This window comes from Oncorhynchus kisutch, linkage group LG6, assembly GCF_002021735.2.
Source record: "Oncorhynchus kisutch isolate 150728-3 linkage group LG6, Okis_V2, whole genome shotgun sequence".
NCBI lineage: Eukaryota > Metazoa > Chordata > Actinopteri > Salmoniformes > Salmonidae > Oncorhynchus > Oncorhynchus kisutch.
The window spans coordinates 61,283,032-61,308,102 of NC_034179.2; the positions used below are offsets into that span (position 1 = coordinate 61,283,032).

General features: G+C 40.2%; 1 protein-coding gene across 1 annotated transcript in view; it reads right to left on the bottom strand.

Moving 5' to 3' along the window:
• Positions 1-3,584: 3,584 nt before the first annotated feature.
• Positions 3,585-25,071, bottom strand: part of cln3 (CLN3 lysosomal/endosomal transmembrane protein, battenin) — a 30,498-nt gene continuing 9,011 nt past the window's right edge. Inside the window, exons 7-15 of the mRNA XM_031827070.1 lie at positions 14,847-14,919; positions 14,555-14,698; positions 13,278-13,423; positions 13,040-13,092; positions 12,659-12,727; positions 12,448-12,503; positions 9,891-9,984; positions 4,435-4,575; positions 3,585-4,283 (exon numbers count right to left, since the gene is read on the bottom strand). Coding sequence (XP_031682930.1) covers positions 4,167-4,283; positions 4,435-4,575; positions 9,891-9,984; positions 12,448-12,503; positions 12,659-12,727; positions 13,040-13,092; positions 13,278-13,423; positions 14,555-14,698; positions 14,847-14,919 — 893 coding nt within the window. The 3' untranslated portion in view covers positions 3,585-4,166. The remainder of the gene's footprint in view (positions 4,284-4,434; positions 4,576-9,890; positions 9,985-12,447; positions 12,504-12,658; positions 12,728-13,039; positions 13,093-13,277; positions 13,424-14,554; positions 14,699-14,846; positions 14,920-25,071) is intronic.

Sequence of the window (25,071 nt, forward strand, 5' to 3'; positions counted from 1 at the left end):
CTGGTGAGTATGCAGGCCATGGAAGAACTGGGACATTTTCAGCTTCCAGGAATTGTGTACAGATCCTTGGGGCCGTGCATTATCATGCTGAAGTATGGGGCCTCAGAATCCCGTCTCGATAAAATTGAATTGTTTGTTATCCGTAGCTTATACCTGCTCATACCACAACCCCACAGAGCACTTTCTTCACAACGTTGACATCAGCAAACCACTCGCCCCCACACAACGCCATTCAAGTGGTATGCGGTTGTGAAGCCGGTTGGACGTACTGCTTATGGTAGAGAAATTAACATATTTTCTGGCAACAACTCTGTGGCATTGTGTTGTGTGACAAAACTGCACATTTTAGTGCCATTTTATTGTTCCCAGCACAAGGTGCACCTGTGTAATGATCATGCTGTTTAATCAGCTTCTTGATATGCCACACCTGTCAGGTGGATGGATTATCTTGGCAAATGAGAAATGCTCACTAACAGTAATTTGAGAGAAATAAGCTTTTTGTGCATATGGAACATTTCTGGAATCTTTTATTTCAGCTCATGAAACACTTTTACATGTCGCGTTTATATTTTTGTTCAGTGTATCATTTAAAAGAATGCATTAAGGTGTCTGTAATATAATAAAAGTGAAACAAACAAATGTAGACATACATTTCTATAGCTTCCCAAATATTTTTTTTACATTGTGGGGGAGTGCCAACATGGAGGCGCAGTGGCTTCAAAACAGAGCCCCCTGTTAGCCATCTAGTGTGAGATATATATATATATATATATATATATATACACAGTGCATTCGGAAAGTATACAGACCCTTCCCTTTTTCCAAATGTTGTTACTTTATAGCCTTATTCTAAAATTGATCAAATAAAAATAAATCCTTATCTACACACAATACCCCATAATGACAAATATCAATGTATTAACAATAAAAAACTAAAATACCTTATTTACAAGTATTCATACCCTTTTCTAAGAGATTCTAAATTTTCTCTCAGGTGCATTCCATTTGTCATCCTTGAGGTGTTTCTACAACTTGATTGGAGTCCACCTGTGGTAAATTCAATTGATTGGACATGATTTGGAAAGGTTCACCTTCCAACAGGACAATGACCCTAAGCACACAGCCAAGACAACGCAAGAGTGGCTTCAGGACAAGTCTCTGAATGTTCTTGACTGGCCCAGCCATGGCCCGGATTTGAATCCAATCAAACATCTCTGGAGAGACCTGAAAATGGCTGTGCAGCGACGCTCCCCATCCAACCTGACAGAGCTTGAGGGGATCTGCAGAGAATGGGAGAAACTCCCCAAATACAGGTGTGCCAAGCTTTAGTCATAATAAGTAATACCTATTTTCCACCACAATTTGCTAATAAATTCATTAAAAATCCTACAAATGTGATTTTCTTTCTCATTTTTGTCTGTCATAGTTGAAGTGTACCTATGATGAAAATTACAGGCCTCTCATCTTTTTAAGTGGGAGAACTTGCACAATTGGTGGCTGACTAAATACTTTTTTGCCCCAATGTATGTATGTATGTGTATATATATTTATTTAAATTTTAATGTATTAATTGAGGTATTGTGTGTGTGAGGAAAAAAACTATTTAATACATTTTAGAATTAGGCTGTAACGTAAGAAAATGTGGAAAAAGTCAAGGGGTCTGAATACTTTCCAAATGCACTGTAAATCTTTGGTCATCCCACGACCCAGTTGGGCTGGGTCGACCCACAGTTTGGGAACCAGGCAACTTCCGCTGTCGGGGAAGCACATCTCTTAGTCATGAAATGGGAGGGGAAACCCTGGCTGAGAGTACTTTAGTACCTCAATCTAATTTGCGAACCGAAGTGGACACCGATCCACATTGTGTCTGTTTAAAGTTAGATTACTTAATTGAAACGAGAACTGTAACCACACTCAGATTTAGACTCCCAACTATCCACAATATCAAAATGATCGTTTTAACCATGTTTTGAGGCTATGAAATGGTTGTTTACATTTACATTGTTTTTAAACATTGGGAGTAAACAAGCCTATAGTTTGGGTTCTGACTTGGTACGACAGTTGAACTTAGCTCATGTGGCATTTACAAGTTATATTCTTCAATAATCAAGGGGTATAAACAGTTGAAGTTGGAAGTTTACACACTTAGGTTGGAGTCATTAAAACTCATTTTTCAACCACCCCACAATTCTTGTTAACAAACTATAGTTTTGGCAAGTCGGTTAGGACATCTACTTTGTGCATGACACAACATTTTTCCAACAATTGTTTATAGATTATTTCACTGTATCACAATTCCAGTGAGTAAGTTGACTGTGCCTTTAAACAGCTTGGAAAATTCTAGAAAACGTCATGGCCTTAGAAGCTTCTGATAGGATAATTGACAACATTTGAGTCAATTGGAGGTGTACCTGTGGATGTATTTCAAGGCCTACCTTCAAAATCAGTGCCTCTTTTCTTGACATCATGGGAGAATCAAAAGAAAAAGAAAAGGACCTTGTGAAGATGCTGGTGGAAACAGGTACAAAGGTATCTATATCCACAGTAAAATAAGTCCCATATCGACATAAACTGAAAGGCCGCTCAGCAAGGGAGAAGCCACTGCTCCAAAACCGCCATAAAAAAAATCCAGACTTTTTGCAACTATACATGGGGACAAAGATTGTACTTTTTGGAGAAATGTCCTCTGGACTGATGAAACAAAAATAGAACTGTTTGGCCATAATGACCATCAATATGTTTGGAGGAAAAAGGGGGAGGTTTGCAAGCAGAAGAACACCATCCCAACCGTGAAGCACGGGGCGGCAGCATCATGTTGTGGGGGTGCTTTGCTGCAGGAGGGTCTGGTGCACCTCACGAAATAGATGGCATCATGAGGGAGGAAAATTATCTGGATATATTGAAGCAACATCTAAAGACATCATTCAGGAAGTTAAAGCTTAGTCACAAATGGGTCTTCCAAATGGACAATGACCCCAAGCATACTTCCAAAGCAAAATGGCTTAAGGACAAAGTCGAGGTATTGGAGTGGCCATCACAAAGCCCTGACCTCAATCCTATAGAAAATGTGTGGGCAGAACTGAAAAAGCGTGTACGAGCAAGGAGCCCTACAAACCTGACTCAGTTACACCAGCTCTGTCAGGAGGAATGGGCCAAAATTCACCCAACTTATTGTGGGAAGCTTGTGGAAGGCTACCCAAAACATTTGACCCAAGTTAAACAATTTAAAGGCAATACTGCCAAATACTGCCAAATACTAATACGAGTGTATGTAAACTTCTGACCCACTGGGAATGTGATGAAAGAAATAAAAGCTGAAATAAATCATTCTCTACTATTATCCTGACATTTCACATTCTTAAAATAAAGTGGTGATCCTAACTGACCTAAGACTTTTTACAATGATTAAATGTCAGGAATTGTGAAAAACTGAGTTAAAATGTATATGTAAACTTCTGACTTCAACTGTATAATTAATTTAAAAGTCAAAATGGATGTAGCAACTAAGGATTCTAGCTTTAATTATGCAATTTATCTTATTTAAAAACAAAGTAGGGCTACAGAACAATAAACCACACATTTGATTCAAAATCTTTTAAAATTTTTAAATCACTTGTAGAATCTCAGGTCAGTTTCCAAAAGTTGAACATTGATCATACAAGCCCACCACATGTAAACACTGTTAGTAGAGCTAAGTTAGAGCATTCACAATTTTATAACAGTAACTCAACAATAGCAGCAAAGAAAAAGTTAGTGGTTACATTTAAAACAAATATTAGCAGGATACTAGACATTGGAATGTAGTGAGAAGATAAATATATTAAAACATACAATCCTGATAATTATCAAAGGCACATTGACAAATGTCCTTGGTGATGGCAGAAATATTAAAGTTAGTTGGCTAGTGATATGAAACTTGTACCAGTCGTAACAATGTGATTTCTAAGTAAATGGAGGAATCTACCACACACCCAGCAAGGTTGCTAAGGTGCAGGAAGATGTCTGAACAGACCTCTAATTTAAGCATAACAATAATTATCAGCAATTTCCATCCACCCCAGCTGCAGAGAGTCTCTTCTTCAGACCTCCAAGGAAATACCAAGCACTTCAAAACATGATACTACCTCTTTTGCACTTCCCACCAGTCTTTCTCCCTCTACTATCTCTCATAGTGAGCAGAAGTATCTGTGGACTGGGAAAGCTATGAGGCCGGAGATGGCGATGCCCAGACTGTCTCCTACACTGGCTGCCACCATGGCAAACTCCCTCTGTCTGTCTCCAGTCTGCAGGGAGAGAGGGGAAAGGTAAGGGGAGTGGCACGCAAACACACGCAAACATGTCCGATGGCTGACCCTCCAGCTAATGTTATATATTGACATAAACACAACCTTATATGCAGGCTGACAAACACACACACACACACAGGTGACTGACCTCCTTGCTGATGAAGTAGAATGTGTTGACGTATGCAGCTCCTCCCAGCAACCCCTCGTAGAGGACTATCACAAACACCAGCCATGCACTGGGCAGGAACTGGTAGTACACCGACAATAACAGCAACACCGCATTCACACACTGAGGGAGACAGAGCAACACTCCGTTCACACACTGAGGGACCAGGGCCCGTATTCACAAAGCATCTTAGAGTAGGAGTGCTGATCTAGGACAATAAAATGACATGGACAGGGGGGACCCGATCCTAGATCAACACGCCTACACTGAGACGCTTTATGAATAAGGGTACAAAAGGTAGTGGTGGGGATGGTGGGGGAGCTAGAGGGGAGGAAGAAGAAAATATAAAGCCAGGTGGAGAGAGAGAAAGATCAGAGAAAGTTATAGCTCCACCACTAGGTCTGTTACGCTGACCGTATTACCACCACACCGGCAATCACGAGTCATGACCGCAGTCAAATTCCACATGACAGTTGAGTCACGGTAACTATGCTTCTCCAAAACTGCACTCTGATGTTGCCGATGGTCATTAGTAGCCTACCAAACTTGCTAACAGCCAGTCGCTAATGATCTGGTGCTCAGCGCTCTATTGTCCCTCTAATTCAATGCAAATGCATTCCAAAAATCTAATCAAACACTTTATTTTTAATTTTTTTATTTCACCTTTATTTAACCAGGTAGGCAAGTTGAGAACAAGTTCTCATTTACAATTGCGACCTGGCCAAGATAAAGCAAAGCAGTTCGACACATACAACGACACAGAGTTACACATGGAGTAAAACAAACATACAGTCAATAATACAGTATAAACAAGTCTATATACGATGTGAGCAAATGAGGTGAGATAAGGGAGGTAAAGGCAAAAAAAGGCCATGGTGGCAAAGTAAATACAATATAGCAAGTAAAACACTGGAATGGTCGATTTGCAGTAGAAGAATGTGCAAAGTAGAAATTAAAATAATGGGGTGCAAAGGAGCAAAATAAATAAATAAAATCTAGTAGGGAAAGAGGTAGTTGTCTGGGCTAAATTATAGGTGGGCTATGTACAGGTGCAGTAATCTGTGAGCTGCTCTGACAGTGAGATGAGACTGACTAATATCTCAGTAGCTTTAAATGGCATATCTGTCCAAATGAATATATTTCCATGGCTGAGTTCAATGCTTCCCCTTCTGGCTATTTGGATAAAATCATAATGCAGTTTCTAAATATATATGGCAGGATAAGCGAGCCCGGATCAAATGAAAAAAACTTTAAGAGGGAAAGACGTAGGACTATCCGTACCGAACTTTAAATTGTATTTCCAGGCACCTGCATTTTGTTCCATCCTAAATTGGTTTAGACATGATTCTTCCGCCCCGTTGTGGAGTATAGAGTGAAATATGGTGTCTCCTATTGCCCTGGAAGAGGTGGTCTTCACTGATATAACCCTTAAACAAATGTAAACTACGCTTTGGTCCTATTATTTATCACAACATTTCTATATGGCGTCAAATTGAAAATCGATATAACTGGGATTCAAAATGACAGGACATCACAATATTTCACAATAATGCCTTGTGATCTGGAGGGTGGCCTTTTGCATCCCACCAATGGTCCAAATGTGAAATCCATACCCTTGCTGATATCATGGATAGTAATGGTTCGTGAACATTCCAAGAGCTGAAAGACCGATACATACCAGGCAAATCTTTTTTCTATATTTACAATTTAGTTCAGCTTTGCTGGCCTATGGAGTCCCCTGGGAAACCCAACTACCGAACCATCCAATGCTGGGATTTATAAATAAATGTTCTGTGCTCCTGAAAAGGACTGATCTCTATAATATAGAAAACTTTTGGAAAGCTCATTCTGAGCTAGTCATAAAAAAATGGTCCACAGATCTAATTGAAATCGGAACAACCCTTTAACAACCCTTTAACAGAACATTGAAAAACATGACTTTGGCATCCCGTAATCTGAACCATCAATTTATACATTGTCTGTTCACACACTGTATTTAACACCGAGGAATCGTTTTACGATTAAATTGACCCCAACTCCTAAAATCAGGTAGGCACATTCCTCCATATGTGGGTGTACCCTGCAGTTAAATGCTTCTTGGCAAAGATACAAAATTAATTCAGAAGTGCATGAATGTAAATTCAATGCTTTGCATCTATGTTACTTAACGATGAAAGCTCCTTGAATCTCTCAATCAGAGATTATATGATTAATGCTGACAGGCAACACTGCCGCAAAATATTATGTTGGATCTTACACGGCAATCACCTCACTCTCTCCCAATTTGCCAGTGGATACAGTTACTTTTAGAAGTTAGAACATCATTTGTATTTATTATGGATCCCCATTAGCTGCTGCCTTGGCATTGGAAAACCTTTGTGGTTAAATCTGTTTGAAATTCACTGCTTGACTGAGGCATCTTACAATTGTCTGTATGTGTGGGGTACAGAGATGAGGTAGTCGTTAAACACTTATTGTACACAGAGTGAGTCCATGCAACTTGTGTGACTTGTTCAGCAAATGTTTACTTCTGAACTTATCTAGGCTTGCAAAGGGGTTGAATATTTAACAAGACATTTCAGCTTTTGATTTTTAATTAATTTGTAAAAATTTCTAAACATAATTCAATTTTTACATTATGGGGTATTGTGTGTAGGCCAGTAACAATCTCAATTGAATCCATTTTAAATTCAGGCTGTAACACAAAAATGTAGAAAAATCTAAGGGGTGTGAATACTTTTTCAAGGCATAGTACCAAATAAAAATGGCCTAGAAGGCCAGCATCCCGGAGTCGCCTTTTCACTGTTGACGTTGAGACTGGTGTTTTGTGGGTACTATTTAATGAAGCTGCCAGTTAAGGACTTGTGAGGCTTCTTCCTCAAACTAGACACTAAATGTACTTGTCCTCTTGATTGATCAGTTGGGCACCGGGGCCTCCCACTCTTTCTATTCTGGTTAGAGCCAGTTGCCACAGATGTCTCAAACTTTTAGGGAGAATGCAATTGGCATGATGACTGCAGGAATGTTCACCAGAGCCACCTCCATTGTTTTAGAGAATTTGGCAACACGTCCAACCGACCTCACAACCGCAGTCCATGTGTATGGCGTCGTGTGGGCGAGCGGTTTACTGATATCAACGTTGTGAACAGAGTGCCCAATGGTGGGGTTATGGTATGGGGAGGCATAAGCTACGGACAACAAATAAAATTGCATTTTATCGATGGCAATTTGAATGCACAGAGATACCGTGACGAGATCCTGAGGCCCATTGTCGTGCACGGCACCATGCCGCAAGGATCTGTACACAATTACTGTAAGCTGAAAATATCCCAGTTCTTCCGTGGCCTGCATAGTCAGACATGGTACCTGTTGAGCATGTTTGGGATGCTCTGGATTGACGTGTACGACAGCGTGTTCCAGTCCCCGCCAATATCAAACAACTTTGCACTGCCATTGAAGAGGAGTTGGACATCATTCCACAGGCCACAATCAACAGCCTGATTGACTCTATGCAAAGTAGATGTGTCACGCTGCATGAGGCAAATTGTGTTTTTTTTTTAAAGGTATCTGTGACCAACAGATGCATATCTGTATTCTCAGTCATGTGAACTCATTTCAATTGACTGATTTCCTTACATGAACAGTAAAATCTTTGAAATTGTTGCATTTTGGTTCAGTATATTATTTAGTATGTAAAGACAACATTAAATTGAGAATAGTCTAATGGGTGAGAATATTATCACTTGTGAATGATGCCCAGTGTGTGCAGTCTAAAGAAAAACAGCGCATGCATTATTTAAAAACTTTTTCAGCTCATAAGCCTATACGTTTTGATAAGGTTTGTATCACAGTTTGTATCATGGCCAAATTACTCAAAGCGTAGCCTATAAGCCTAGGACCCCTGGAACAGGGTTGGAGAGCCCATAGCCAACAGAACTTGGTGAACCGTGTTCTTATAAGCCCAGTCATTGCGCAATGGCGTGTGAACAGAGTTTTGACTGGCCACCATTTAAAAGAGGATCCCAGCTTTCTTGTGATGCTATATTTATTGCTCAATTCTTAAAATTAAGCACATTAATCCTCTTTATGACCAGTGTAGCCTACCTGGCATATAAAAAAATTAAATCGCACGTAATGTTCTTTCTATTTGAGTGCAGGCTACGGATTTTTTTTGTGTGGGCCATTCTAAAAATAAAAAAAATGCACAAATATGTAAACACCAGATTACATTGAGAATAGTCAGATAGTTGAGAATATTATCAAGTACTTGTCAAATTGTGGATGAGAGACTGATGAAGTGTGTGCAACCTGAGCAAGAAACAGCAGAGCGAATGCCTTTCATCCAACTCTTTTCAAATCATCCTTAGTCGCTCAACTCAAGTTGCATACATAACTACATATTCAGCATATAGAAGGACCTGTTTCAAATGATCACTTTGTTAACCACAACACAGAATAGCCATTTGTGGGCACACCCTCTGAAGTCAATATCCTTTCTATTATATTCTTCTTCCTATCAAATAATGCCACGGAATTCTAAGAAAATCCTGTAAAAATAATTAGTGTAGCCCACAGCCATATGGCAGAGCCAGATCAGGGCCTAACATGAGGACAACTCAAAATATGCTGTTCTGTTCTTCGGTATAGGCTACATTTTCTTCTTGATGGTGTAGGCTATATTAAATGGATTTAATAGACTTTTTAAAATGCAGACATTCCAAAGATCTGCATCAGAGTTGCTTGTGGAAGCCCAAAGAGCCCAATGCGTGGAAGCCCAAAGATGCAAAACGTTTTGTTATTTAAAAGGAATATTACCGTGAGACAGGCAGTAATTTGCATAACAGTTACCGGCTGATAAAATGTCATGACCGACAATTTCATCACCGCTTGCTGGTGACACTGATTTATTTAGAATTCAAGGCACACTTAACCAGCATGGCTAAAACGGCATTCTGCAGCGATACGCCATTTCATCTGGTTTGGGACTGTCATTTTTCAAGGGCTATTTGACCAAGAAGGAGAGTGATGGAGTGCTGCATCAGATGATCTGGCCTCCACAATCACCCGACCTCAACCCAATTGAGATGGTTTGGGATGAGTTGGACATCAGAGTGAAGGAAAAGCAGCAAACAAGTGCTCAGTATATGTGGGAACTACTTCAAGACTGTTGGAAAATCATTCCAGGTGAAGCAAGTTCAGAGAATGCTAAGAGTGTGCAAAGCTGTCATCAAGGTGGCTACTTAGAAGATTCTCAAATATAAAATCTATATTTGTGTAACACTTTTGTTTACTACATGATTCCATGTGTTATTTTGTAGTTTTGATCTCTTCACTATAATTCTACAATGTAGAAAATAGTAAAAAGAAAAGAAAAACCCTGGAATGAGTAGGTGTCCAAACTTCTGACAGGTACTGTATCTCATCTATTGTTCACTCACCTGAAGCAGAGAGAGAGCCCAGATTCTCCTGAACTTCACACAGCAGAGAGAGGATCGCGAGACCAACACCCCCACCTGGTACAGTGTCTGGTACCTGAACACACACACACACACACAAAGAATGTTAATAGCTTTACACCACTTAATCAGAGAAGTTTACATTCACCTGAGCCAAATACATTTTAACTCAGATTTTCATAATTCCTGACATTTAATCCTAGTAAAAATATATATATATATAACATATAGGAATAAAATTCCTTTAACAACAGGGAGTACAGGAGGGTGCTGAGCACGCAACCTTGTGGTGTCTGTGGGGTCATTTTGCACTTCCTAAGGCTTCCACTAGATGCTAACAGTCTTTAGAACCTTGTTTGAGGCTTTTACTGTGAAGGGGGGCTGAATGAGAGGGGAATGAGCCAGGTGTGTGGCAGAGTGCCATGGGCTTGTGACTTCACGTTCATGTGAGAGTTACCTCGCGTTCCATTGCTTTTCTACAGACAAAGGAATTATCCAGTTGGAACATTAATAAAGATTTAGGTTAAAAACATCCTAAAGATTGATTCTATACTTTGTTTGACATGTTTCATACGACCTGTAACGTAACCTTTCGAGTTTTTGTCTGGACGTAGTGCTCGTGCCTCATGAAGATGGATTACTGGGTCTCTATTTGGACATAAATAATGGACTTCATGGAACAAATCAGTCATTTATTGTCGAACTGGGATTCCTGGGAGTGCCTTCTGATGAAGATCATCAAAGGTAAGTGAATATTTATAATGTTATTTCTAACTTCTGTTGACTCCAACATGGCAGATATTTCTTTGGCTGGATTGGGCACTGAGCGCCGTACTCAGATTATGCTTTTTCCATAAAGTTTTTTAAAAATCTGACACAGCGGTTGCATTAAGGATATGTCTATCTTTAATTCTGTGAGTAACACTATCTTTTATCAATGTTTATTGAGTACTTCTGCAAAATCACCGGATGTTTTGGAATCAAAACATTACTTCACGTAACACGCCAATGTAAACTGAGATTTTTGGATATAAATATGCACATTATCGAACAAAACATACGTATTGTGTAACATGATGTCTTATGATGAAGATCAAAGGTTAGTGATTAATTTTATCTATATTTCTGCTTTTTGTGACTCCTATCTTTGGCTGGAAAAATGGCTGTTTTTTTTGACTTGGCTATGCCTTAACAATCATATGTTGTGCTTTCGCTGTAAAGCCTTTTTGAAATCAGACACAATGGGTAGATTAACAAGAAGCTTCTTTCATTTGTTGTATTGGACTTGTTAATGGGTGAAAGTTACATATTTCAAAAAAATATTTTTGAATTTTGCACACTGCCTTTTCAGCGGAATGTTGTCGAGGGGGTTCCGCTAGCCTGCCCTAGAAAGGTTAAGCCATTTTGCCAAAACTTTGGAAGTATGCTTGGGGTCATTGTCCATTTGGAAGATCCATTTGCATCCAAGCTTTAACTTCCTGAATGATGTCTTGAAATGTTGCTTTGAAATATCCATATAGATGTCATCATGACGGAGGATTTTTTTTTTGAAGTGCACCAGTCCCTCCAGAAGCAAAGCACCCCCACAACATGATGCTGCCACCCCCGTGCTTCACGGTTGGGATGGTGTTCTTTTGCTTCCAAGCCTCCCCCTTTCTCCTCCAAACATATCGATGGTCATTATGGCCAAACAGTTATATTTTTGTTTCATCAGACCAGAGGACATTTCCCCAAAAAGTACAATCTTCGTCCCCATGAGCAGTTGCAAACCGTAGTCTGGCTTTTTTATTCCTTGCTGAGCGGCCTTTCAAGTTATGTCGATATAGGACTCGTTTTACTGTGGATATAGATACTTTTGTACCCGTTTCCTCCAGCATCTTAACAACGTCCTTTGCTGTTGTTCTGGGATTGATTTGCACTTTTCGCACCAAAGTACGTTCATCTCTAGGAGACAGAACGCGTCTCCTTCCTGAGCGGTATGACGGCTGTGTGGTCCCATGGTGTTCATACTTGCGTACTATTGCTTGTACAGATGAACGTGTTACCTTCAGGCGTTTGGAAATTACTTCCAAGGATGAACCAGACTTGTGGAAGTCTACAATTTTTTCTGAGGTCTTTGGCTGATTTCTTTAGATTTTCCCATGATGTCAAGCAAAGAGGCACTGAGGTAGGCCTTGAAATACATCCACATGTACACCTCCAATTGACTCATATGATGTCAATTATCCTATCAGAAGCTTCTAAAGCCATGACATTTTCTGGAATTTTCCGAGCTGTTTTAAAGGCAGTCAACTTAGTGTATGTAAACTTCTGACCCACTGGAATTGTGATACAGTGACTAAGTGAAATAATCTGTCTGTAAACAATTGTTGGAAAAATGTCTTGTGTCATGCACAAAGTAGGTGTCCTAACCGACTTGCCAAAACTATAGTTTGTAACAAGAAATTTGTGGAGTGGTTGAAAAATGAGTTTTAATGACTCCAACCTAAGCGCATGTAAACGTCCAACTTCAACTGTATATATTCTGAATGGTACTGACCAGCGATACTGCTCTGCATGGGAGAGAGAGAAGTTTGGGAAATATAGGAGTTCCAACTGTAAAGAAAGTAGAAAAATTAGGAAATGAGTTCAACTGTAACAAGAAGTTGGGGGTCATCCATACTATACAATGAGAATGGAAGTGATGGTGAGAATATCAACTAATTGCAGTGACACTATAAACTGCCAAGGGGCGACAGAGGCCTACTCACCAGGCCCTGGTTGATGAAGTACTCCGCGAAGTAGACAACTCCTAACGGAACCACAAACCTCAGCAGACCCTGAGGGGAGGCGGTAGAATTGATATAGCAGATAGCAGATTGGCAATAACACATGGAACACATCAAGACTGAGTAAAACTTACTAGGCCAGGGTTAAACTGCTTATTTAGCACATGTGAAAATGAAATTAAAGTAAAACTGTTCTGTGTCTATCACATTGGGGAATTGAGTTTATATCGACTGGGGAAAAATGATATTTATGAGATTTTGGCCTGGCTTACCCTGGTCTGGGCCAACTTTGATAGAGTATAACTTTTTAATCTGAAATTGGTACAGACCAAGTCCACTTTTCTAAAGTGACTTCAAACTCACTTTAGTGATGTGTAGTTTCTCAATACATGTCAGTGGTCCAGTGACCTTGTCTTCTGTTATATTCAGAAGGAAGGAAGTGAAGATGGGCTGTTTGGTTAATCAATGTCCTACAAAATATTTAATAATTAAAATGTAATATTTCATTACTTAAAAATATATTGTGTTGAACATCCATATTACCACACATCACTTTCCTCAAAATTCTTTACCTTACCACATGCTGACATGATAAACACACCTTCAGCACCTTTCTCCCGCTCCTCCTCTTCATCAGTGTCATCCAATAGGGGCTGCCTGCTCTGTGAGTCTCTGCCCCTCACAGACTCCACCTCCCTGCACTTCCACTGTGGGAAGGATGGGGGGAAGACTAGCAGGAAAAAATAGCTGAGGGGAAAGTGGGGGAAAATGAAGAGACAAGAAGGGGGTGAAGGGTTCAGATAAACTGACAGAAAAGGAGTGATCCTTTCCCACTCACCTAACACATTAACTTATCACATCCACATTGTTTATGAGACCGACCAGGGGTGAAAGCATACCGAACAAAAATATAAACGCAACATGCAATTTCAACAATTTTACTGAGTTATTGTCCATAAAAGGAAATCAGTCAATTGAAATAAGGCCCTAATCTATGGATTTCACATGACTGGGCAGGGGTGAAGCCATAGGTGGGCCTGGGACGGCCACCCACATGGAAGCAAGGCCCACCCAATCAGAATGTGTTTTTCCCCACAAAATGGCTTTATTACAGACATAAATACTCATCAGTTTCATCAGCTGCCCAGGTGGCTAGTCTCAGAAGATCCCGCAGGTGAAAAAGCCGGATGTGGAGGTCCTGGGCAATGGCTGGCATGGTTACACATTGTCGGCGGTTGTGAGGCTGGTTGGACGTACTGCCAAATTGTGCACAACCTTTTCGAGAAATACGCTTTTTGTGCGTATGGAAAATGTCTGGGATCTTTTATTTTCAGCCCATGAAACATAGGACCAACACTTTACATGTTGCATTTATATTTTTGTTCAGTATAGAACTAATTTCTTCCCGGTATGGGACCTCCTGTGTGTGCATGCGCTTGTCAAACTATCACTTAAAAGGGCTCCTTTACTAGACTACCGACACACACTCATCCACTCACAACATATTTCCAGCCTCCAAACTGGTGAATGGAAAGAGACATCGGTTACACAAAACGCCAAAAAAATGTAATGTCATTTGGAGAATTGATGCACCCACTGCTGTCCTCGCGCGTCTCAGCCACTCATCTCTGCCTTGGCAAAATGTTAGTGTTATCGTGGAACCACATCACAGTTTTGAGCGTAGGTTATACCACCATTCGCAAATGTTTCATGCCTCTGACGTACGGTAATGATAAATAATGGCATAAAAGCCAAAAGTTTCATTTCCATTTTCTTGAATTATTGTGATAGGCTCATGTTTCTGGTACAGCGTACCCCCACTATTTATTTTGCCAGTACGCCGTACCGAACTACCTTACATTCACCCCTGGGACTGACCTGATCACCATGGCTACAGGGACGACCAGCATGATGAGCAGCGTGTTCCTGGGCGAGAGGCCAGCCTGCGTGAGACCAGAGTACAGCAGAGCCCCGGCCACACCTGCTCCACCGGTGCCCGAGCCCCAGCCCCCCAACACATCTCTAAGAAGGCGGATAGAAAGAGACACGTGGTGAGAGTGTCGGAAAAAAACTATTGAGAGGGGTTTGAGTGAGAATACCTTTTATGTAAAAAAAGAGCTGCAAAGTAAACAACTTACAGAACTGTTAGTAAATCAGGGAGATAGTCTACCTGCTAAAGAAGACAGTGAGAGAGAGGAAGGAGAGCTCTCCCAGTCCAGCGCTCACACTGGCAAAGATCACACCTAAAAGATATACAGTACTTTAATATGGATGCAAATATGTACTCTAATACGATACACATAATAATAGGGTTTCAAAAATGGTTAAAATACCGTCTCACAGTATATCGAGTAAGGGTGAAACAATTGTAATACAGTGCCTTATGAAAGTATTAATTTCCCTTGAATTATTCCACATTTTGTTGTTACAGCCTGAATTCAAAATGGATTAAATAAAATAAGTAATACCCCATAATGACAAACTGAAAACATGTTTTTAGAAATGTTTTGTTAATTTATTTTAAATGAAATACAGAAATCTCATTTCCTTTTCCTCTAGGATTTTGTCTGTGCTTAGTTCCATCCCGTTTATTGTTTATCCTAAAGTACTCCCCAGTCCTTAACGATTACAAGTCTACCCATAACATGATGCAGCCAACACTATGCTCGAAAATATAGAAAGAGGTACTCAGAAATGTGTTGTATTGGATTTGTCCAAAACATAATACATTGTATTCAGGACAAAAAAGTAATTGCATTGTCATTTTTTTTTTTGCAGTATTACTTTAGTGCCTTGTTGCAAACAGGATGCATGTTTTGTAATATTTGTATTCTGTACAGGCTTCCTTCTTTTCACTCTGTCAATTAGGTTAGTATTGTGGAATAACTACAATGTTGTTAAACATTAAACACTAACTGTTTAAAAAAAGGTCACAATTGGCCTAATGGTGAAATCCCTGAGCTGTTTCCTTCTTCTCTGGCAACGGAGATAGACATTCTTCCTATGTTTGTAGTGACTGGGTGTATTGATACACCATCCAAAGTGTAATGAATAACATCACCATGCTTAAAGGGATATTCAATGTCTGCTTCTTTTTTTAACCATCTACCAATAGGTCCCCTTCTTTGCGAGGCATTGGAAAACCTCCCTGGTCTTTGTGGTTGTAATTCACTGCTTGACTGAGGGATCTTACAATTATCTGTATGTGTGGGGTACAGAGATGAGGTAGTCATTAAAAAATCATGTTAAACACTATTATTGCACACAGAGTGAGCCCATGTAACTTGTGACTTGTTAAGCAAATGTTTACTCCTGAACTTGCCATAACAAATGGGTTGAATACTTATTGACTCATGACATTTCAGCTTCTAATTTGTAATGAACATAATTCCACTTTGACATTATAGGGTATTGTTTGTAGGCCAGTGACAAATTCTCAATTCAATACATTTTAAATTCAGGCTGTAATACAACAAAATGGAAAAGGGGTGTGAATACTTTCTGAAGTCACTAAGTTCTGCCTTTCTTGTGAGTTGAAAGGGTCTATCTGGGATTGGTACATTATGTTTAAACTATATACAGTATATAGCCATGGATTCTTGAAGAATACTTATAAATGCTTCATGAGCTTAGTTCAACTGTCCTAACCCATCAAAACCCCAAATGTAAGTCTGTTTTACTCCATTGTTGGTAAACAATATCATTGTAAACAAATAAGGTTAAGATTCAAAACATGGTTAAAACTACAGCACCTTCAGAAAGTATTCAAACCCCTCGACTTATACCACATTTTTATTGTGTTACAGCCTGAATTCAAAATGTTTCTCACCCATCTACCTCATAATGCCAAAGTGAAAATATGTTTTGACATTTTTGCAAATATATTGAAAATGAAATACAGATACATCTAATTTACATAAGTATTCACACCCCTTTGCTATGACACTCCAAATTGAGCTCTGGTGCATCCAATTTCACTTGAACATCCTTGATATGTCACAACAACTTGATTGGAGTCCACCTGTGGCCAACTCAGTTGTTTGGACATGATTTACAAAATTAAAAAACGATATAAAAAAGGTCCCACAGTTGACAAGCTCATGTCAGAGCAGAAACTATACCATGAAGTCCAAGGAACTGTCCATAGATCGTCGAGATTCTGGGGAAGGGTATACAACTATTTCTAGAGTGTTGAAAGTTTCCAAGAGCACAGTGGTCTCCATCATTGCGAAATTGAAAAAATATGGAACCACCCACTCTGCCTAGAGGTGGCCGTCTGACCAAACTGAGCAACCAGGCAAGAAGGACCTTGGTCAGGGAGGTGACCAAGAACCCAATGACCACTCTGACAGAACTACAGAGTTCCTTGTCATAAATAGGAGAACCTGCCAGAAGGACAACGGTCTCTAGAGCACTTCACCAATCTGGGCTTTATAAGAGAGTGGCCAGCCAGAAGGACAACGGTCTCTAGAGCACTTCACCAATCAGGGCTTTATAAGAGAGTGGCCAGACAGAAGCCACTACTTAGAAAAAGGCACGACAGCACACCTGGAGTTTGCAAAAAGACATGAAAGACTCAGATCATAAAGTAAAGGATTCTGTGGACTGATGAGACAAAGAATGTACTCTTTGTCCTGAATGCAAAGCACCATGTCTTGAGAAAAGGATATTTGAAATTGGATGACAACTTGTTTTTAACCAAGAAAGAATAATTTATAACAGACTTTTTCCAACATAACATAGGTACTGCAGATCCCCTTATTGTATGGGACGCTTTTAAAATGTTCCTTTAGAGGACATGCAATTCAACACTCATCTTTTAAAAAAAAATGCAATTTAGGTCAGGAGTTCATATTAACAAAGGGAAATAGCAGGACTAACAGTACAGATAGATAGCAATAAAAACTGTACCATAGGAGGCACAGAATATGTGGAAAACAAAAACAAATAGAGGAACTTATTCAAGGAAGATCAAGTGTAATATATTATAAAAAATAAAGTGAACTGCTAAAAGCTTGGAACACCTGTATTTGGGGAGTTTCACCCATTTTTCTCTGCGGATCCCCTCAGGTTTAAGTCCGGGCTCTGGCTGGGCCAATCAAAGACATTCAGAAACTTGTCCTGAGACCACTCCTGTGTTGTCTTAGCTGTGTGCTTAGGGTTGTTCTCCTGTTGGAAGGTGAACCTTCGCCCCAGTCTGAGGTCCTGAGAGCTCTGGAACAGGTTTCATCAAGGATCTCTCTGTACTTTCTTCCGTTAATCTTACCCTCAATTCTGACAAGACTCCCAACCCCTGCCGCTGAAAAACATCCCCACAGCATGATTCTGCCACTATCACGCTTCAACGTAGGGATGGTGCCAGGTTTCATCCAGATGTGATGCTTGGCATTCAGGCCAAAGGGTTCAATCTTGGTTTCATCAGACCTGAGAATCTTGTTTCTATTGGTGTGAGAGTCTTTAGGTGCTTTTTGGAAAACTCCAAGCAGGTAGCCATGTGCCTTTTACTTAAGGAGTTGCATCCATCTGGCCACTCCACCATTAACACCTGATTGGGAGTGCTGCAGAGATGGTTGTCCTTCTGGAAGGTTCTCCCATCTCCACAGACGAACTCTAGCTCTCTGTCTGAGTGACCATCGGGTTCTTGGTCACCTCCCTGACCAAGGCCCTTCTCTCCAGATTACTCAGTTTGGCCGGGCGGACAGCGCTAGGAAGATTCTTGGTGGTTCTAAACTTCGTCCATTTTTGAATGATGGAAGACACTGTGTTCTTGGGGACCTTCAATGCTGCAGACATTTTATGGTACCCTTCCCCAGATCTTTGCCTTGACACAATACTCTATCAGCGCTCTACGAACAATTCCTTTAAACTCCAGGCTTGGTTTTTGCTCTGACATACACTGTCAACTGTGGGACCTTATATAGAGAGGTTGTGCGCCTTTCCAAATCATGTCCAAACAATTGAATTTACCACAGGTGGACTCCAATCAAATTCTAGAAATATATCAACGATGATCAACAGAAACAGGATGCACCTGAGCTCAATTTCTTGTCTCATAGCAAAGGGTCTGAATACTTATGTAGATAAGGTATCCGTTTTTAAGTTGAAATAAATGTGCTAAAATATCTAAAAACGTGTTTTCGCTTTGTCATTATGGGGTGTTGTCTGTAGATTGCTGAGGATTTAAAAAAATGTATTTAATACATTTTAGAATAAGGCTGTAACGTAACAAAATGTGGAAAAAGTCAAGGGGTCTGAATACTTACCAGAGGCACTAAACACACACACACACACACACACACACACACACACACACACACACACACACACACACACACAGTACCAGTCAAAAGTTGACACACCTACTCATTCCAGGGTTTTTATTTGAACTATTTTCTACATTGTAGAATAATAGTGAAGACATCAACACTATGAAATAACACACATATGGAATTACTTAGTAACCACAAGTGTTTAAAAAAAATCAAATCTTTAAAAATCTTTAAGTACCCACCCTTTGCCTTGACAGTTTTGCACACACTTGGCATTCTCTCAACCAGCTTCATGAGATAGTCACCTGGAATACATTTCCATTAGCAGGTGTGACTTGTTAAAAGTTCATTTGTGGAATTTATTTCCTTCTTAATGCATTTGAGCCAATCAGTTGTGTTGTGACAAGGTAGGGGTGGTATACAGAAGATAGCCCTATTTGGTAAAAGACCACGTCCATATTATGGCAAGAACCGCTGAAATAAGCAAAAAGAAATGACAGTCCATTACTTTAAGACATGAAGGTCAGTCAACGTGGAAAATATCAAGAACTTTTAAAGTTTCTTCAAGTGCAGTAGCAAAAACTATCAAGCGCTATGATGAAACTGGCCCTCATGAGGACCGCCACAGGAAAAGGAAGACAGCTTTGCCTCTGAATCAGGCCTTCATGGTCAAATTGCTGCAGTGAAACTACTACTAAAAGTCACCAATAAGAAGAGACTTGCTTGGGGCAAGAAACACAAGCAATCAACATTAGACTGGTGGAAATCTGTCCTTTGGTCTGATGAGTCCAAATGTGAGATTTTATTTTGTTCCAACCACCGTGTCTTTTTTCAGACGCAAAGTAGGTGAACGGATGAACTCTGCATGTGTGGTTCCCACCATGAAGGAGGAGGTATGAGGAGGAGGTATGAGGGTGTGGGGTCCTTTGCTATTGACACTGTCTGTGATTAATTTCGAATTCAAGGCACAAATAACCAGCATGGCTACCACAGCATTTAGCAGCGATACGCCATCCCATCTGGTTTGCACTTAATGGGACTATCATTTGTTTTTCAACAGGACAATGACCCAAAACACACCTCCAGTCTATGTAAGGGCTATTTGACCAAGGAGAGTGATGGAGTGCTGCATCAGATGAACCTGGCCTCCACAATCACCCGACCTCAATCCAATTGACATGGGTTGGGATGAGTTGGACTGCAAGCAACCAACAAGTGCTCAGCATATATGGGAAATGCTTCAAGACTGTTGGAAAAGCATTCCAGGTGAAGCTGGTTGAGATAATGCCAAGAGTGTGCAAAGCTGTCATCAAGGCAAAGGGTGGCTACTTTGAAGAATCTCAAATATAAAATATTTTGATTTGTATAACATGTTTTAAGTTACTACATGATTTCTCTTCACTATTATTCTACAATGTAGAAAATAGGAAAAATAAAAACCCTTGAATGAGTAGGTGTGTCCAAACCTTTCACTGGTACTGTGTATATATCAATATTTATACATACAAACGTACAAAAAAAATAATATATATATATATATATACACACAGTGCCTTGCGAAAGTATTCGGCACCCCTTGAACTTTGCGACCTTTTGCCACATTTCAGGCTTCAAACATAATGATATAAAACTGTATTTTTTTGTGAAGAATCAACAACAAGTGGGACACAATCATGAAGTGGAACGACATTTATTGGATATTTCTAACTTTTTTAACAAATCAAAAACGGAAAAATTGGGCGTGCAAAATTATTCAGCCCCTTTACTTTCAGTGCAGCAAACTCTCCAGAAGTTCAGTGAGGATCTCTGAATGATCCAATGTTGACCTAAATGACTAATGATGATAAATACAATCCACCTGTGTGTAATCAAGTCTCCGTATAAATGCACCTGCACTGTGATAGTCTCAGAGGACCGTTAAAAGCGCAGAGAGCATCATGAAGAACAAGGAACACACCAGGCAGGTCCGAGATACTGTTGTGAAGAAGTTTAAAGCCGGATTTGGATACAAAAAGATTTCCCAAGCTTTAATCATCCCAAGGAGCACTGTGCAAGCGATAATATTGAAATGGAAGGAGTATCAGACCACTGCAAATCTACCAAGACCTGGCAGTCCCTCTAAACTTTCAGCTCATACAAGGAGAAGACTGATCAGAGATGCAGCCAAGAGGCCCATGATCACTCTGGATGAACTGCAGAGATCTACAGCTGAGGTGGGAGACTCTGTCCATAGGACAACAATCAGTCGTATATTGCACAAATCTGGCCTTTATGGAAGAGTGGCAAGGCAAGAAGAAAGCCATTTCTTAAAGATATCCATAAAAAGTGTCGTTTAAAGTTTGCCACAAGCCACCTGGGAGACACACCAAACATGTGGAAGAAGGTGCTCTGGTCAGATGAAACCAAAATTGAACTTTTTGGCAACAATGCAAAACGTTATGTTTGGACACAGCTAATCACCCTGAACACACCATCCCCACTGTCAAACATGGTGGTGGCAGCATCATGGTTTGGGCCTGCTTTTCTTCAGCAGGGACAGGGAAGATGGCTAAAATTGATGGGAAGATGGATGGAGCCAAATACAGGACCATTCTGGAAGAAAACCTGATGGAGTCTGCAAAAGACCTGAGACTGGGATGGAGATTTGTCTTCCAACAAGACAATGATCCAAAACATAAAGCAAAATCTACAATGGAATGGTTCAAAAATAAACATATCCAGGTGTTAGAATGGCCAAGTCAAAGTCCAGACCTGAATCCAATCGAGAATCTGTGGAAAGAACTGAAAACTGCTGTTCACAAATGCTCTCCATCCAACCTCACTGAGCTCGAGCTGTTTTGCAAGGAGGAATGGGAAAAAATTTCAGTCTCTCGATGTGCAAAACTGATAGAGACATACCCCAAGCGACTTACAGCTGTAATCGCAGCAAAAGGTGGCGCTACAAAGTATTAACTTAAGGGGGCTGAATAATTTTGCACGCCCAATTTTTCAGTTTTTGATTTGTTAAAAAAGTTTGAAATATCCAATGTCGTTCCACTTCATGATTGTGTCCCACTTGTTGTTGATTCTTCACAAAAAAATACAGTTTTATATCATTATGTTTGAAGCCTGAAATGTGGCAAAAGGTCGCAAAGTTCAAGGGGGCCGAATACTTTCGCAAGGCACTGTATCTATATATATATCTATATATATATATATATCTATATATCTATATATACATACATACAGTGGGGCAAAAAAGTATTTAGTCAGCCACCAATTGTGCAAGTTCTCCCACTTAAAAAGATGAGAGGCCTGTAATTTTCATCATAGGTACACTTCAACTATGACAGACAAAATGAGAAGAAAAAAATCCAGAAAATCACATTGTAGGATTTTTTATTTATTTATTTGCAAATTATGGTGGAAAATAAGTGTTTGGTCACCTACAAACAAGCAAGATTTCTGGCTCTCACAGACCTGTCACTTCTTCTTTAAGAGGCTACTCTGTCCTCCACTCGTTACCTGTATTAATGGCATCTGTTTGAACTTGTTATCAGTATAAAAGACACCTGTCCACAACCTCAAACAGTCACACTCCAAACTCTACTATGGCCAAGACCAAAGAGCTGTCCAAGGACACCAGAAACAAAATTGTAGACCTGCACCAGGCTGGGAAGACTGAATCTGCAATAGGTAAGCAGCTTCGTTTGAAGAAATCACCTGTGGGAGCAATTATTAGGAAATGGAAACTGATCATCTCCCTCGATCTGGGGCTCCACGCAAGATCTCACCCTGTGGGGTCAAAATGATCACAAGAACGGTGAGCAAAAATCCCAGAACCACACGGGGGGACCTAGTGAATGACCTGCAGAGAGCTGGGACCAAAGTAACAAAGCCTACCATCAGTAACACACTACGCCGCCAGGGACTCAAATCCTGCAGCGCCTGGTGCAGGTCTACAATTTTGTTTCTGGTGTCCTTGGACATACTTATTTTCCACCATAATTTGCAAAGAAATTCATAAAAAATCCTACAATGTGATTTTCTGGATTTTTTCTTCTCATTTTGTCTGTCATAGTTGAAGTGTACCTATGATGAAAATTACAGGCCTCTCATCTTTAAGTGGGAGAACTTGCACAATTGGTGGCTGACTAAATACTTTTTTTGCCCCACTGTATGAGCCCTGTATCAACAGGTATAATAAACAGATATATATAGAAGGTTGAATATATTAGGTTGAATATATTATTATTACCTGCTAGATCTACTATCTCTTTTATATTATGACATTTCAGCTAGATCTATTGTCTTCATTATATTACAACAGACCAGCTGTATCTACTGTCTCCATTTCACTTTTGCCATTGATGTGGTCCTGCCCTCTCCTCAACAGCCTCAAATAGGCTATTTCATGTGGGTTGGGGTGGGGCGGCAGACACACGCATCTCACATTCCATGACATTACATGTTTATATATTGCTTCTAAAATAAATTTAAAAAAATCTTAAATAATATTTTATATTATTAATTTCAAACAAGGGCATTTTAGCATGATAAGAACTTACCAGTCCAAAACGATGTCCTCTCCCGTTCGAAAAATATTCCTCCACAATCGCTAAATGAAGCGTCCTAAAACAATCTGTCTCACTTTCCCAATCAATTTATTCTAAAATTGTGTGTACATCTGTATATCTAGATTAGATTTAGCTTTCCCTGACTTGATAATAATTGATATATAAACAGCTGAATCTGCGCGTTTACCAAACAATGCAGTGCGTAATATGCTTAGCTCCTTCCGGTATGAAACTTCAATAGCGAATGACTCTCGTTAAGCTGGAGCTTACTACATGGGTTGGTCTTGCAACACATAAACTTGGCGTATTGCTGTTTAGCTCAGCTCATTGGCTATCTACCCAGCTAGATTTCAAGACGATCAGTGGTCATTGGGTTAAAAGACAGTCAATCAACGAAACAGTAGGCAAATCATTGGTGCACAATGATGTAATGACTTGTTGTCTTCAAATCAGTTTCTTTCAGTCAAGATCGTCAAAGGTAAACAATTTATTTTAATGCAGTTTGTGATTATGTTACGCCTGTGCTGGTTAGAAAAAATATGTTAATGGGGCTCTATGCTCAGATAATTGCATCGCATTCTTTCGCAGTAAATACTTTTTTAAATCTGACAACGCAGTTGGATTAGCAAGATTCTAGGCTTTCGATAAATGTGAGACACTTGTATTTTCATGAATGTTTAATATGACTATTTATGTAGCGATCACCGTATGTTGTGGAATTTCAGCCCGCTAGCGGGTTCCGTGCACAGAGGGGTTAATATACACATGACTGAAAGGTTGCTGGATTGAAACCCTGAGCTGACAAGGAAAAAATGTGTCGTTCTGCCACTGAACAAGGCAGTTAACCCACTGTTCCCAGGAACCACTGCTTTTTATCAGGGCAAGGTGACTGGAAACATGACCGAATACAAACAGTGTAGCTATTCCCTCCGCAAGGCAATCAAACAAGCTAAGCGTCAGTAGAGACAAAGTAAGAGTCGCAATTCAACGGCTCAGACACGAGAGGAATGTGGCAGGGTCTACAGTCAATCATGGACTACAAAAAGAAAACCAGCCCCGTCACAGACCCCAATGTCTTGCTCCCAGACAAACTAAACAACTTCTTTGCTCGCTTTGAGGACAATACAGTGCCACCGACACAGCCCGCTACCAAAACCTGTGGACTCTCCTTCACCGCAGCCAATGTGAGTAAAACATTTAAACGTGTTAACACTCGCAAGGCTGCCGGGGCACGTCCTCAGAGCATGCGCAGACCAGCTGGCTGGTGTGTTTACGGACATATTCAATCTCTCCCTATCCCAGTATGCTGTTCCCACATGCTTCAAGAGGGCCACCATCGTTTCTGTTCCCAAGAAAGCTAAGGTAACTTCTGTCATCATGAGGTGCTTTGAGAGACTGGTCAAGAATCATATCACCTCCACCCTACCTGACAACCCCGACCCACTCCAATTTGCTTACTGCCCCAATAGGTCCACAGACGACGCAATCGTAATCACACTGCCCAAACCCATTTGGACAAGAGGAATACCTATGTAAGAATGCTGTTCATCGACTACAGCTCAGCATTTAA